The sequence below is a fragment of the Mus pahari genome, chromosome 7, assembly GCF_900095145.1.
Source record: "Mus pahari chromosome 7, PAHARI_EIJ_v1.1, whole genome shotgun sequence".
In the NCBI taxonomy this organism is placed as follows: Eukaryota; Metazoa; Chordata; class Mammalia; order Rodentia; family Muridae; genus Mus; species Mus pahari.
Window position 1 is genome coordinate 106,607,503 of NC_034596.1, and position 15,508 is coordinate 106,623,010.

The 15,508-nt window shown below is 57.1% G+C and overlaps 1 protein-coding gene across 1 annotated transcript; it reads left to right on the forward strand.

Moving 5' to 3' along the window:
• Nucleotides 1-227: 227 nt before the first annotated feature.
• Nucleotides 228-13,321, forward strand: LOC110324400 (inverted formin-2-like). Its single transcript, XM_021201941.2, has 5 exons — nucleotides 228-343; nucleotides 11,181-11,580; nucleotides 12,494-12,609; nucleotides 12,683-12,842; nucleotides 13,284-13,321. The coding sequence occupies exons 2-5, from the start codon at nucleotides 11,190-11,192 to the stop codon at nucleotides 13,319-13,321; spliced, it is 705 nt and encodes a 234-aa protein (XP_021057600.1). The 5' UTR covers nucleotides 228-343; nucleotides 11,181-11,189.
• The last annotated feature ends 2,187 nt before the right edge of the window (nucleotides 13,322-15,508 follow it).

The following is a 15,508-nucleotide window of genomic DNA, read 5'->3' on the forward strand; positions in this document are numbered from 1 at the left end:
CTGACAGTGAGGTCAGAGGCAAAAGGGCCATTCCCAGCAGGTCTCTAGCGAGTCCCGGAATGTCCCAGTCCTTAACATCTCTCCGCCCCTGCAGAGAAGCCAGACCCGGGTGGGCAGGGCTTCCTTGGAGACCCCACCCCGCCCCGCCCCGGGCAGCACCGCCCCCCACGTGGCCGCCGCCGGGTGGGGCCGCACCTCCCCTTCCTCCCTCCAGCCCCGCCCGGCCGGCGAGCGCGGTTAGACTGTGGGGAAAGCAGCCGCGAGGCCGCCGCCCGCAGCCCCAGACGCTCCGGCGCCGGGACACAGCACTCTCTGCACCGTCTCTCGGCTGTACCCCCACCCGGTAAGTCCGCGGCTTCGGGCTAGCCTGGAACCCAGAGGGAAACCGAGTCTGGGGGCAGTGAGGGAAATGATTGGGGTTGAGAGCGGACTGCCGCGTGTGCACCAAAGTGGCCAAGAACCTGGTCCCGTGCTCTTGGCCCTCAAGTACGGGCTGACACGGAGATGATGCTCACTGCTCATAGGGTGTTTGCCCCTGGGTCGGAGGAGTTCCCCCACCTTGCGGCTACCACATCCTGACCATGAATCAGCCACAGTTGAGAAAATAAACTTCAACTGGAGGTCCGCCTCCAGGAAAGCACAGTGCGAGCTTGCGGCCCCGCCCTGACAGCTAGCTTCTAAAGATGCCCGCCGGTGGGCTAAGGCAGACCTGAGGGAGTGACACAGCTCTGTTTCTCGTGGCTACCCCTGTCTACCCTCCTCCTGGGCAAGGACGCTGGGAATGAAGGTGATCTTAGTAGGAAACCCAACTATGCTTCGGTGGACTCCCTAGAGGACTATGGGATGGAGAGGGCCTATGGGCCTGTGTGTCCAGGCTTCTAACCACTCAGGGCCCCGTGGCACACGGTGACAGGTTGGACACACCAGGAGTCAGTGGCAAAAATGACCCTGCTCCTGCCTTGGGCTCCAGGTCAGTGCACCCACTCTAAAGCTTGCACGCCCAGGTTGAAGCTAGAGTTGGGAAGTCCCTCCTTACCCATCCTTCTGTGGCATTTGCCTTCTCTGAGCCTCAATTCCTTTACCTAAACTTGTAGGGTAAGGGGAGTGTCTCTGACTGTATCCCTTCAGGGTGTCACCCAGGGCAGGGGGCATTTGGGAAGCAGACACTGTAGCCCCTAGAGCAAAAATGGGTGTTTGTTCCACGGCTGGAGACTGAGGCTTCTCCCTGTCCCAACCCATTGGCTGGGGAGCAGCTGTTCAAGTTGACCTGGCGAGGTCCCCCTAGGACCAGGTAGGAGTTGCCCTGCCTGGCTCTACCTTCCTACCTTACCTCCCTGCGGTCTCTAAGCTTCCCATCCAACCGTCCGCTACCAGGAAGGTCTTCCCTCCCTGGTACCCAAGCAGGCTGTTGGCAAGGGTTCTGCTCCTGAGCAGCGAGGGGGTTAACCTTCAGGTGAGGCCCCTCACTTTGTGGGGGTGCTGATGGCTGTCGAGCTAATTGCACCCATCTCGCTGTGCTGAGACCTGAAAGCACCTACCTTAAATAGACTCCTTCACCTTCTATCAAAGTGCACTTGTTACAGGGGAAAGTTTTCAGGCTTATGAAAGCTGTTGGGGGAGGCAGGAGAATTGCCGGATGGTGGGTGACAGGGACACCTATGGGTGCAGGCAGGCTGCTCCTGGGCCATTCTGGGCAGGGATGGTGGCGGTCTCTGGAGTATGTTGAGTCCTTGGGCTCTGTGAGGGTCCTCGTGGTCTGAAGGATGGGGCCTGATATTGTACTACCTGACCCTACTTCTGTCTTACACACAGCAGGTGTCTAATAAGTGCATAGTTCCTTTGCCAGTGGACATTGTGACTAGAGAGGGTATGCCTCTCTCTTTCTAGAGTGAGCTTCAGAGTTAGTCTCTCAGGACTACCCCTGGGACCATAAGGGGAACGAGCCTAGGGACATCTATCTGATGAAGACAGGGAGGATGGACCCCCTGTCCCTGGAGATGTGAGAATAGGGCCCTAATATGTGGCCTTCACCCTGGTAGCCTGACCTAAGTGAGGAAGGTCTTGTTCAGACAGCCTAGGCCTTGAACCAAAGTAGGATCCATTTATAGCTACCCCTACCCAGCACCCAGCACATGGATCCATCCGTTCACAGCTACCCCTACCCAGCACCCAGCACATGGATCTGTTCACAGCTATGGCACATAGCACATGTCAACTCCAGCTGTACAGGAACTGGGTAGGGGAACGTGCCCGCTGAGCCTGTGTTCCCTGTGCCCCTGTCCTAAAGTGTGATTACATAAGGAACAGGACAGGAGCTAATTAGCGTCAGTCCTCTGCCGGGGCTACCTCCATCACCCCTCGAGCGCTGTCCCCAGTCCCTGCTCCCCTCACCTCCCACAGTCTGTGAGCAGGTCTGGTGCTGAGAGTAGACAAGGCTGACGGGACCCATCTGGCCCTTTGGCTCTCACTTTGTCTGGAGAGTATATGAGCTACTGTCTGTTCTGACAGGAGGCACTTACAGTGCCTGGGGCTGTAGACATCAGTTCCTGTCCCCACATCACCCCCCCCCCAGGAGGTCGTACCCAGTGATATGCCACACAGAGCCCTCTTAACCCCGTACTCCCTATTATGGAGGTGTGAGGATGAGGCCCTAATATGTGGCCTTTGTCCTGGTAGCCTGACCTAAGTGAGCTAGTGTTCACCACAGGACAAGGTCTTAGGTCTAGACATATGTGAAAAGCAAGCTCACCCTCCAGTCTCCCTCTCCTCCAGTGACTGTAACAGGACCTGCTGCCTTGAACACCTAGTGCCCGGGTTCATCGGGTATTGGTAGGTGGAGTCGGGTGTGACTGAGGGGGATGTCATAGTTAGTGTTGCTATTGCTGTGATGAAACACCATGACCCAAACCAACAAGAACAAAAGACAACCTGAGGAGAAAAGGGTTTACTCCATCTTACAGCTCCCAGGCCACAGTCTATCACGGAGAGAAGACAGGAACCCGAGGCAGGAACTGAAGCAGATGCCGGGAGAAGGACTACTTACTGGCTTCCTTCTCAAGGCCTGCTCACCCTGCTCTCTTATGGTACCCAGGACCTCCTGCCCAGGAAGCACCACCTCCCATGGGCCACGCCTACCCACATCCATCACTGGTCAAGAAAACGCACTGTAGACTTTCCCAGGGGCAATGCGACGGAGGCATTTTCTCAGCTGAGGATCCCCTTCCCGGATGACTCTAGCTTGTGTCAAGTTGACTAAAGAGTAAGCAAGGTGGAGGGTGTGCACTGCAGGCCAGGACCCTTCACCATTGTGTGAGGACAGAAGGACCAAGGCTGCTTTCCTGCCCCACACTCATGATGGCTTTCCATTCTGTAGGAAGCAGAAAGGACAGAAAAGGGGATGGAAGGGTCTAGAGAGCCTCTGCAAGTCTCCTGCCCCTGGCTAATTCTTGTAGCATGTGGGCTCCTGGGAAGGCAAATAGGCTTGAGGAGGGCAGACTAGACCCCAGGAGAGGCCTTGGCAAAGCCGTAGTACTGGGCAGCAGCCCCTGTCATAGCATTCCACGTGTTTGCAGAGCTACACTAGCTCAGAGCATCCCAGATCCATGTGGGTACTGTGTTGCCGTGGGCTCTGCCCCACCAGCAGCATGTGTGGCGTGCACTGACAGAGTTCCTGCTGACTAGAGTCTGGGTGTGAGGCTCTTAGTGGACGGGAGGCACCAACATCAAAGCCAAGCACTGAAGCCAACCCAAGACCCAGTGGGGTCAGGAGGGTCACACATATCTGCTTAGCACACCTGACCCAGGTCCCACCGCCTCCAACCAGCTCCAGCTCCAGCTCCCAATCCCAGCACGGTCCTCCCCAGCACAGAGCAGGAAGTTGGCCCTTGCTAGAGGTAGGTGTGGCCTGAAAGCCACCTGGCCCCCTCCAAGGTTTGTAAGGCATCTCTGTGGCTCAGTCTCCCGCCTGCCTGGTCCCCGGCCCCTCAATCCCCGGGCTGTGGTTTCCCTGTGTCCTCGCTTCTGCTCCAGGCACAGCTCTACTGCCGCCTGGACCCACGGCAGGGAGGTAGACATTTGCTCCCACCTGGCCTAGGCTGGGTGAACGGTGCTGCCTGCCTCCTGCCTCTCTCTGTCCCACTTCATACATAGACACCAGTGGCCTGAGAACAAGACATCTCTCAGGGACACCCACACAGAGGGCCCAGGCTGTGGAGGTATAGACAGGAGTAGGGGCCGGACCCTTGGCATGTTACAGAGCTCTGCAGCAGGTTGCAGGGAGATGGGTCATCTCTAAGTGAGATAGGAGATGGGGGGTCACCTCTGAGACCGAAGGGTAAGCAATAGGTATTCGGTGCTTTCTGGCCTGATGGTTGTGGTGTGGACAGTGCTGGGTCAGCCAATCCATGCTGAGTGTCTAGGGCTCCTTGGTGAACATCCTGGCTAGGGAAACCCAAGTCCGACATGGGCTGGCTCTTGCAGGAGTCTCAGTGTCCTCATTTCCAGGCCAGGACTGTGAACAAAATACGCACCCAGGCTGAGGATCTTGCTCGCCCGGTTGGGCCTGCCAGGCTCCCTGGGACCAGGCGGCTGAGGAATGCAGAGCAGGGCCAGGGAGAGGAGCTCAAAGCTGAGAAGATAGAGGCTGTCAGGGCACAGCCCACCCTGTGCAGCAGGTGCAGTTAAAGTGGCATTTTTCTGACGGCCAAGATGCCGGCAGAAACACGCTTGCCATCCGGCGTATGAGGACAGAAACAGGAAATCCGCTGGGTTGTCTTAGGAACCAGTGGGTCAGAGGGAAGCCCTCTCCCATGGAAGCGGCCTTGGCTTCTCTATGAGTGCTGGCTGCTGCCCCTGGCTGTGCTAGGGGACATGAGCGCTGTCCCTCCCCCACTCTCTGTGCCTTTGTTCTCTTTGCCCCCGGGAAGGGGGAAGCTTGCAGCTGGACACTGGCAGAGGGTGGGGACCTGATCTGGCACGTGGGTGGACAGGACAGCTTTACCATGCTGGGCTCGGACGGGGATGAGGCTGGCCTCTGAGGCAGGACTAGCATACAGCACTTGTCACCTGCATCCTGAGGGACAGTTCTTCCCAGACTTGGAGAGGCCTGGGGATCAAAGGGCACATGGAGCCTGGTGGGGGAGGGGTTTTTCCAAGAATGACTGATTTTGGAGAGAGAGAGAACTCAAGCAGGTGAACTCCAGGATGACACCCCCCCCCCCGTGGCTCCTGAGTGCACCCCTGCAGATGTTGAAGTTGAGGTTAAGAGCTGGGATCCGTAGCACACTAACCCTGCCCTGCCTCCCTCCCTCCCTGCGGAGCCTGGCCAACCCAGAACCCCAGATCTGCTCACCTTGTACCTCTCCCTTCCACTGAAGGGGCTCAGCCACAAAAGAACTCCCCAGCCCATGTGCTCAGAAAGTGCCCTCACAGATGGGTCATCATCCCCCCACCCCTCCCCCGGTGCCATCACCCCCCACCCCTCCCCCGGTGCTGCACCCACAGCCCTGAGCGCTTCATGTCAGAGGGGGCAGGCAATCAGAGTACACACCTTTTGGGAGTCAGGCTAAGAAAGGCGCCCCTCGAGTGACACTGCGAGTTCTGGGACAGCTTGAGTCCCCATGGCATCCCAGAGCGGGTGGAACTGAAAGCTTCCTGTGTGGGTGTCTCCACCCTTCCCGTCTCCACGTTGCCTGAGGGGAGGAGGGCATACCGAGACCACTCCGGCCTGCCCACAGAATCCCAGACACGCTGCCTTGGGCAGACCTTCCTCATAGAGAGCAGGGGCAGAGGGGTGTCCCCTTAGCCCTAGCAGGCATTTCCTGTTGACTCTTTCTATTGCCAGTCCGGCAGGTGTCCTGGGGACAGTCCAGGTGTTAATGTAGCAGTCGAAGCTCTGCAGCCCTGTCTGTACAGTGCCAGAGTTCCATCATGCACGCTCCCTCCCAGGGCCTGTGTCAGGACCTGTGCCCTGTGCCACATACTAAGGAGGCCCTGGGGGAACTAGTCTCCTCACACTAGGAAACCCCTTGGGAATTGGAAGTCCAGGGTTCTTCACCCTCATTCTGAGCCATGGTAACAAGAGGAAGTAGCCAGAGTGCTACTTGGACAGCCCCTTCACTGGGCCACATGCACGTCATGTCTGTGGATATGGGAACAGTGAATGCATTTCTTCCTTGAGGCTCACTGTCCAGAGAGACTGTCTTACCTGAGTTGGGCCACAGGTCAGCTGAGGTCCTTCCACCCCAGGTCCTCACAGTCTGGTAGGAAGATGGACTGCTGGGAGCTGAGACTACATGAGAAGAAAGGGAATGGGGGAGAGAGGGGGGGGTCACAGCAGGACAGCGGCTGTCCTTGAGCCCCAGGAAGCTACCAGGAATGTGTGCACATCTACAAAAACCGAGAGTTGTCAAGCAGTGGAAAATTTGGGCTCCTGGAAGATCTAAAAATACAGTGTGGCAGCCCCTGCCACCCAGTTCCGGAATCCCGCTTCTGCTGTCTCCCTCCCACCCATGGAAGACAAGCTCACTCTTTTGTGTTTCCCCCAGCCCCCGCTGGCTCTGGGCCCAGTAGCACCCCAGGCCTTATTCTGGTGCTGGCAGAGTGTCTTCTCAGAGCTGCCTCTCCAGCCCAGGAAGCAGCCCCTCCAGGGATCCCCTAACCTGGCTTGTGCCTGTCCTAGCCACTTACCTCTGCAGTGGTTCATCGACTCCCTAGTGCTGGTAGGGGTTGGGTGCAGATGGCAGCCCCTGCCTCCCCGGGGCTTAGGTGCAAAACCCGGGCTGCTACACCTCAAGGGATACCTGAACTCTGCGATGTGTCTAAGAGCCAAGGCCCGGGGCTGCTGGCTGCAGGGCCTTCTGGCTCCTGGAACTACATAGTCCATGTTTCCCTGGATATAGAGATAAGGGGATTGGGATGTGGGGTCTGTGGCTTACTCAGGTTCCTTAACGTGTGCCAGGCAACCCATGCAGGATCCTAGCTACTGTCTCTGCCTCGGTTTCCCTGTTTGCATGGGATCCCGGGTATGTGGCTCGGCCCTCCTCCCCCACTCAGCTCCCAGATGATGATTAGTCAAGGGCGGAAGCTCGGGAGCTCCCTGAGTCAGAAGAGCTGCCCAGACATGTGGGATGGAGGTGCCATGCCCGGCTGGCCCAGAGCTTGTGGAGGAGGCAGCCAGCTATTACTGAGAGCCACCCTCGCAGGCGGTGGCCCCAAGGGCTGCAGCCCTGGTCCTCTCCTGGAAGTCCCGTCAGTGCTCAGATCTGGGCAGGTCGCCATAGACCCTGAGGGAGACCTTGCCTTCAGGAGCAGTCTAAGTGGAAGGCCTGGCCTGGGCCTGTGGAAAATGTGACGCATAAGAACTATGTGTTCCAAAACACAAACAAACAATAAACAAACCACGTGTAAGGGCTGGAGAGATGGCTTGGAGGTTAAGAGCGCTGACTGCTCTTCCAGAGGTCCTGAGTTCAATTCCCAGCAACCAGATGGTGGTTCACAATCTATAGTGAGGTCTTGTGCCCTCTTCTGTCATGCAGGCATATATGCAGGCAGAACACTGTGTACTTAATAAATAAATCTAAAAACAAAAACATGTGCAAGCTAAGCATGGTAGTGTACTCCTTTGATCCCAGCACATTGTGAGTTCAATGCCAGCCTCAACTGTATACCCAGCCACAAGTCAGTCAGGGCTACATAGTGATACCCTGTCTTTTTTCTTTTTTTAAGAAAGAAAAGTATGGGTAAGGGACAAGCTGCCCTGAGCCCCAGATCTAGGGACCGTACCTGCAAAGGCCTTGCCCTCTGCAGTCCTGTTAGTGCTGCGGGAATTGTGTAAGGAGATGAGACGGTCTTCATGTCCTGATCCCCGTCTGCCAGAGCTTGGGCTGCGACCCTGGGATGCTGACTTCCTGTGCTGGGCCATCCCCGTCACCTTGGGCAAGGCCAGGATAGCCAGCCCCTCTGAGTCTCTGCCAGGTCTGGCTCAGAGTTGGACACTTGGGCCCCAGAGCTGGAAGTAGGAGGGTCCGCCATCCACAGATGGCATTAAAACAGCTGCGTGCCAGCTGTGGCGGCACACACCTGAAATCCCAGCACTTCAGAGGCACGGTAGAGAGCGGGGGTTTCAGCGTCAGTCTCAGCTACATAATGAGTTTGAGGCCAGCCTAGAGAACATGAGGCTCTGTCACCAAAACAAAATGAAACGACAAAAACCTGCAGCAGGTCTTCTAACGGCTCGCTCTGACCACTGGCCCTACCTCTATCTCTGTGTGGATCCCACTACAGTCAACCCACATTGCAGACGAGAGGGAGGGAGGGAGGGAGGGAGGGAGGGAGGGAAACACACAGACAGAAAACACAGAAGTGATTCAGCCCCAGCCATGTTTGGCACCAGTACCTTCCTGGGTACAGTTCCCCAAAGATTGTGGAATAAAGGGGTCAGCCTCAGCTCTGTCAGGGGTTTGGAAGCAGGCAGGCGAGGGGAAACTGACATCATAGTTTCTATAGGGGAGAAAAGGGAGGGCCTCGTGGAGGCCAACAAGAAGTGCATCTGTGGCTTAGGGGATTTGCCTTTCTCTGGTTGGTTCTGAGTCGGAATCACGGCCACAGGGAATGCAGTCTTTCATTGATTATTGATCAGGTCCCAGCTTTTGGTCTTCCTAGACCTGTGGAATGGCTGGGTGCTGTCTCAGGACTGGCCACCGTCACCTGTCCACACTCAGCCATCCTACAGAGAGGCAGGCAGCCTGGTACATGTCACAGGGGAAGGAAAGTGTCCCTCACTCTGGCATCTTGGTCTCCAGGCAGGTGGCTCTCACAGGTGAACACACTCCATCAGTAGGGCTTTCGGGCACAGCCTCCCATTCCCAACACAAGCTACCCAGGTCAGTGGGCGTGTGTCTGGGGCCCACTCCACACATGCAGACGGGAATCCCATCAGGGAGTGAGTCCACAGCCCTGGGACACACAGGGCAGAAGGACCGGCCAGTGCCAGGGGGCAGCTGTGAGGCGAGCAGGTACTGTGTCTAGGGGCCTCGGGCTTTAGTGGTTCTGTAGCCACAGAAAGATTGGGTGGGTTCAGCATGAAAACTGGAGCTCCTGGGCAGAGAGAACTCTGGATGCCAGCGCCGGGTCTGGGTGAGTTCATACTCCGGCCACTCAGCCTGTGCCAAGGGCACAGGGCCTCTGGCCAATGGAGGCAGGGATGGGGGTGGGGAGGCAGCTCTGGGCACCTCTTTGGGCAGCACAGAAGCTGGAGAGTGCGCAGGGGCCAGTCAGCCAGCTCTGTTCCTTGGTAAAGCTTCCACATCTACCACCAAGACGTACTTTGGGGTGTAACGCTGCCCGAGAGGGGCCAGATCCAGGCTGGCAGCGGGGATGAGAAGCCGGAGGCAAGGCCCCGAATGGGTGGGCAGAGGCGGCCGTAAAGTCTTGCGTATCTGGGTGAGTAGAAGGCTGGATAGCCGAAGAGGCTTTGTCTAGGACTTGGTGAAGGCAGAGATCAAGGGTAGGACCCCGGGTCTCCACCCAGTTCGGCACAGCACAGACCCCAGGCTACCTGGACATCATTCTTACCTACAGGCAGGAGAAACTGCCCCAGCCCAGCCTCAGGTGCTCCCAGTAACTGAGGCAGAGATCCAGAGAAGGAAGCTGAGGCTTAAATATGCAGAGTGGCCGGGCTGAAATCTGCCAGGGGGGTTCCAGGCCAGTCCCTGTTACACCGGACTGCTTCTAAAGCCAACTGGCCACCCGCATTTGAAAGGGTTGGGGATGGGGAGCCAGGCAGGAGCTCTGTCAGTGCTCCTGGGCAGGTATGCTTGGGGTAACCTCTCCCCACCCCCAGGGCAGCACAGTCTTAGGTGAGGACACCTAGGACCCAGCACCACACCAGCAAAGTGCCTGAGCACTCAGTATTCCACTCAGGTTAGGGACTGGGTACCTCTTCAGCCTGGGGTCTCCCCTTCCCTCAGAGAGCAGAGTAGAACCAAAAGCTTATGTGCACTGACTTCCCAGCATTCAGTGGGTCCCAGGAACATTTGCAGGGGTCCCGTCAATATGAATGTGGGTGCAGAACCAGCCTCCTTCCGTGCTGCCTACTGTCCTTCACCTGCCCAGCAGGTAGAACACCTGTCTTGTGTCCTGTGGGGAGTGCAAGACTCCACTATGGGAGCTTGTTCCACCAAGCTCTTTCCCTCCATCTTTCCCTCCCTTGGCTCCACGCTGCCTTTCTCAGATGCTAAATATAAGATCCCAGCCATACATGGTTGCAGGAGAGCCTGGGATGCCCCTGACCTTTGAAGCTGTCCCCAGGGGTATGATGGGGCAGCATTATGACCAGCTGGGCGCAGGAAGAAAAACTGAGCGGATGGAGGAGAAGGCAAAAGTGCAGTTTGTCCATCTACAGTTATGCTTTGGGGAAAGGCATTATTTGCAGAATGTTTTAGGCCAGTCTTGCCCCCTCCCTCTACTGCCACCCACTCCTCTAAGCACTGGGCATCTCATCGTACCTAGTCCTCAGCCTGCTCCTGTGACTCGCCCCTCCTCCCAGCATCCCGAGGCTGTGGGCAGTGGGAAGCGCCTGGAGCCAGATAAGGGAGCCCAGAGAGGCTATTTTTGCTGTGTCACCACCACCGTGTTATAGCATTCCTGCTAGCATGGCTGCCTGCAGCGTTGCCTCCAGGCCTCTCCTAGTTGAACTGGGGCTTATAAGGACAGAACAAGTCAGACTCAGACACAGTTTTCTTTCTTTTCTTTTCTTTTCTTTCTTTCTTTTTTTTTTTTTTAGGTTTTTCAAGACAGGGTTTCTCTGTGTAGCCCTGGCTGTCCTGGAACTCAGAAATCCGCCTGCCTCTGCCTCCCAAGTGCTGGGATTAAAGGCGTGCGCCACCACGCCCGGCTAGACACAGTTTTCTTAACCTAGCTACCTCGTGCTGATCCTTGGGCACAGGATCTTTGTGTGTATGGTAAGCCCTTCTTGTCTGCTGTTCAAATCCAGATGGAGTGAGAACAACCTTTATTGGGGTCAGGAACAAAGTGCCTATGGCAACCTTTCATCACTGGCCCACAAGCAAGAAACTTAAAAGGGAAAACGAGGCAGCAAATAGCGCCTCCACGTGTCACTTATGTCCACGTTGGCTTTCCTCGATCAGGCTGATGGTCCTGTCCCTCTTCTGCTCCTACAGTTTGACAAGATGTCTGTAAAAGAAGGCGCTCAGCGCAAGTGGGCCGCGCTGAAGGAGAAGCTGGGGCCGCAGGACTCAGACCCCACGGAGGCCAACCTGGAGAGCGCCGAGCCTGAGCTGTGCATCCGGCTGCTGCAGATGCCCTCGGTGGTCAACTACTCGGGCCTGCGCAAGCGCCTGGAGAGCAGCGATGGCGGCTGGATGGTGCAGTTCCTGGAGCAGAGCGGCCTGGATCTGCTGCTGGAGGCGCTGGCACGGCTGTCAGGGCGTGGTGTGGCCCGCATCTCGGATGCCCTGCTGCAGCTCACCTGCATCAGCTGTGTGCGTGCGGTCATGAATTCACAGCAGGGCATCGAATACATCCTCAGCAACCAGGGTTATGTGCGCCAGCTCTCCCAGGGTGAGCTGTGGGCTGTTGTGTGAGGGCAGGGGGACCTGAGGGCTTATCAGGGCCCTGGTACAAAGAACAGGTCCCCACATACACTCTGCCTGTCTCCAAGCCCTGTAACAGCTCAGCCACAGTACTCCAGGCATGGCCTATACTGCTGATGATACAGCCCACGGCCTTCCCAAACCTTCCCTGGTCACCATCTCTCTGTACCCAGTAGGTCACCCCTGGCCACACCTCCTGCTTCTGCCTCTGAATAGCTCAAGAGCAGTTTCTGGCTTATTGTAACACCTTGGCTGTGTGAAGAAAAGCAAGGTGGATAGCGATCTTCATGTGTCCCTCAGTGGAAGCAACTAGGTCCCACAGGGACTCCAAGACCTAGGAAGCAGTGGTCAGTGGGATGGGGTCTGTGTGAGAGATGGAACCAGAGGCTGCCAGTATGTCTAACCCAGGACCCACACCCATTGTAGTCTGTCTCCCTAGCCTGGATCCGATCGCACCCCTCCATCAAGTCCCACATCACAGCCAGATGTGAGGCACCCCCAAAACTTGCCTAGCTTAGGATGGAGAAGACTGGAGCTCATAGGGGCAAGAAGGCATTGCAGGCTGTCAGGAACACAGTTACTGTCAAGTTTGGAAAAAAAATGAGCCTAGAGCCACCTACAGGAGCTGGACTGGGCTGGGCCAGGCTCTATAGACCCCAGGTTCCTGCCCCTGCCTTCAAGCCCTTTCCTGAAAGGGCTTGCCTTGGCCCGAGAGGAGAAGTCAGGGTACTGGGAAAGATCAGTATGGCAAAGCTGGGCCTGGAAGTTTAGCTGGAGTTGTCACCCTAGGCTCTAGCCCTGCATTCAGATCACAGGTGTGTTAAAGACAGATGGAGGAGACAGGACAGTGGGCTTCCTGAGACGTTTCTGACCCTCCACAGCCCTGGACACCTCCAATGTAATGGTCAAGAAGCAGGTGTTTGAATTGCTGGCTGCTCTGTGCATCTATTCGCCTGAGGGCCACGCACTGACGCTCGATGCCCTGGACCATTACAAGGTAAGTAGGGGGCACCCAGGCCAGCAGACAGAGTCTCCTGCTGGGGCAGACCCTGACCCCACCCAACCTGCAGATGGTGTGCAGCCAGCAGTACCGCTTCAGCGTCATCATGAATGAGCTCTCGGACAGTGACAACGTGCCCTATGTGGTCACCCTGCTCAGTGTGATCAACGCTATCATTCTGGGTCCTGAGGACCTCCGCACTCGTGCCCAGCTGCGGAGTGAGTTCATAGGTGAGTGCCTCTGCCTGCTAGCAGGGCTTCTAGAAGATCTCCAAAGTGCCTCCAGCTCGGTCTGTGCCATACCCCCTGGGGATATAAGACTACAGCAAGTCCTTCCCTTACCCCACATCCCCTAGGCCCCCAGGGGAAGGCACTGTTCCAAGGTCTGGGTGCCTCCCACCACCACTGGCTCCTGTGGTAGATAGAGCGTCAGCCCCAGGGGTTCTGTTTTGCAACTGTGTGGGTCTTAGGATCAGACAGGGGACCTGGTCCTAATTTTAGCTCTGTTCCTTCAAGGAATGGCCACTGAACAAGCACTACCCTGTGTCTAGACCTTGTCCCCTTTTGGAATTTTAAGACTCCATGATGGTCTTGAGGGGAAAGGGGGGTAAAGGAGAGTGAAGCCCCATGTGACTTTCTAACCCCATCCATCCATCCATCCATCCATCCCAGGGCTACAGCTGCTGGATATTCTGACCCGGCTACGGTGAGTCCCTGCTGTGGCTGGTTCTGCCAGCTGCTCCCTCCCAGTCCTTCCTTGGGGTTCCTGCCACCTGGCCCAGATCTCCAGGCTGTATCTCCAGATGGGCTGAGAGATTGCTTCCAGGAGTGAACCTAGGACGCAGGCTAGACGCCTTCCTGGGCATTGCCTGTTGGAGCCATATGGCCAGGTTAGCTCAGGGCTTCCCATTCACTCAGGATTCGGATACGCAGCATGTCGTTGCTATAGTGTAGTACATACTTCTGATGGTTGCCCCCCTTGCTCTGGAGCTCTGGTATAGCACAGCCTGGCATCTGTCTGCTGACCCTGGCATCTCCAAAGGGAGTCCATCCAGTTGGGAGCCCAGTCCTGACTATAGTCAAGTCAGAGCCCACTGGGGACTCTTTACTTCCAGGAGGTCAGCGTGGGCAGCCTTACTGACTCCACTGTTGTGGAAGTAGCCCAGTTGCAAAGCTCTGGGACCCATCTCCAGGGGGACAGCGAAGGGGCCAGTTGTTGGACAGGCAGAGATGGTGGTGTCAGCACCTGGTCCCAGTTTACACTCCTGACATCTGACTCAGGCTAAGCCCCTCCCCTCTCATGTTTCATGGTGGCCCAACCACATCCTGCATCCATCATGAGAATCTACCCCACCCCATCTCTGGAGATGCCCAGGTGTTCTCTGGGCAGCCTGGTCGGGTGGGAGGCTCAGACCCGTGAATTACCACTCCAACTGCCATTCAGGCTGCAGAGCCTCAGGCTAGCCACAGAGTCAGTCGACCTGGGCCTGCTAGGTCCAGAGTGCTCACGTGGGCTGTGCGCAGGCTGGATCTATGGGTAGGGATTCCAGCGAGACAGCTGCTCAGCCGATTATCCTTCCCCCTTAGAGACTTGGAGGATGCGGATCTGCTGATCCAGCTGGAAGCCTTTGAAGAGGCCAAAGCGGAGGATGAGGAGGAACTTCAGCGTATTAGTGACGGGATCAACATGAACAGCCACCAGGAAGTCTTTGCCTCCCTGTTCCACAAGGTGGGGCTTGGCTATCTAGGGCCAGGGCCTCTGCTTGGGTCAGCCCCATGATGGCTGGGGCAGCAGCACAGAGCTGGTACCACAAGGCAGAGGCTGGGTTGTCCTGGGGAAGTGGTTCTGATGCAGGTCCCGGGACAAGCTTCCAAAGATCAAAGCTATCCGAGTTGGCACGGGGACTTCAGAGAGCTCTGAGGCCTCATGAGGAGTGTTCAGTAGACTGAATCTTCCTGACCCTCAGTCTCAGAATGCAGCAGCTGTCATCTCGGGGTGACAATAATAAGTAGAGACCAGGGGTGCCATTTAATGTCTCATAGCATGTCTCAGTGCCACCAGTAATCCTGCCACTGAGTCATTCATCACCAGGGCTTTAGTGAGGTGACAGGGCTATAGGACAGGCTGCCCCTGGCACATGAGAGGATAGCCATTTGTCCCTTTTGGTCAATTCAGGTGAGCTGTTCCCCAGCGTCGGCCCAGCTGCTGTCAGTACTGCAGGGTCTCATGCACCTGGAGCCTGCTGGCCGCTCAGGCCAACTGCTCTGGGAGGCCCTGGAGAACCTGGTGAACCGAGCTGTGCTCCTGGCCAGTGATGGTGAGAAGCCGGGAGGACCGAGGCGTGCCACGGGGCACAGCCCGGCGTGAAGACCCCTGAGGTCTTTGGCGATGTGGGGAGGCCGCGTGGGAGGTGGCCACCCTTTGCCTCGTTTCCGTCTCTGGCCCTCTCCTTTGACACTGCACTCTTCCCTCCTTCAGCCCAGGCTTGCACCCTGGAGGAGGTGGTCGAACGACTGCTGTCCATCAAAGGGCGGCCCCGACCAAGCCCCCTGGACAAGGCCCACAAGAGTGTCCAGACCAACTCAGTCCAGAATCAGGGCAGTTCCTCCCAAAACACTACTACTCCCACAACTAAAGCGCAAGGCCAGCAGCCAGGAGTGGCTTCTCCCTGCCAACATGTGGGCAGCATCCAGAGCTCCAGTGTTGACATAGCTCCACAGCCAGTAGCCCTTGAGCAGTGCATAGCAGCCTCGGCTCTACCTGCCCCACCATTCTCCAGCTCCACCCCTGTGCTCCCTCCACCCCCNCCCCCCCTGCCAGGCCCAGGGACCACATCTCCCCCTCCTCCCCCACCCTTGCCTCCCCCTTTGCCAGGCTCAGGGGCCACCTCTCCCCC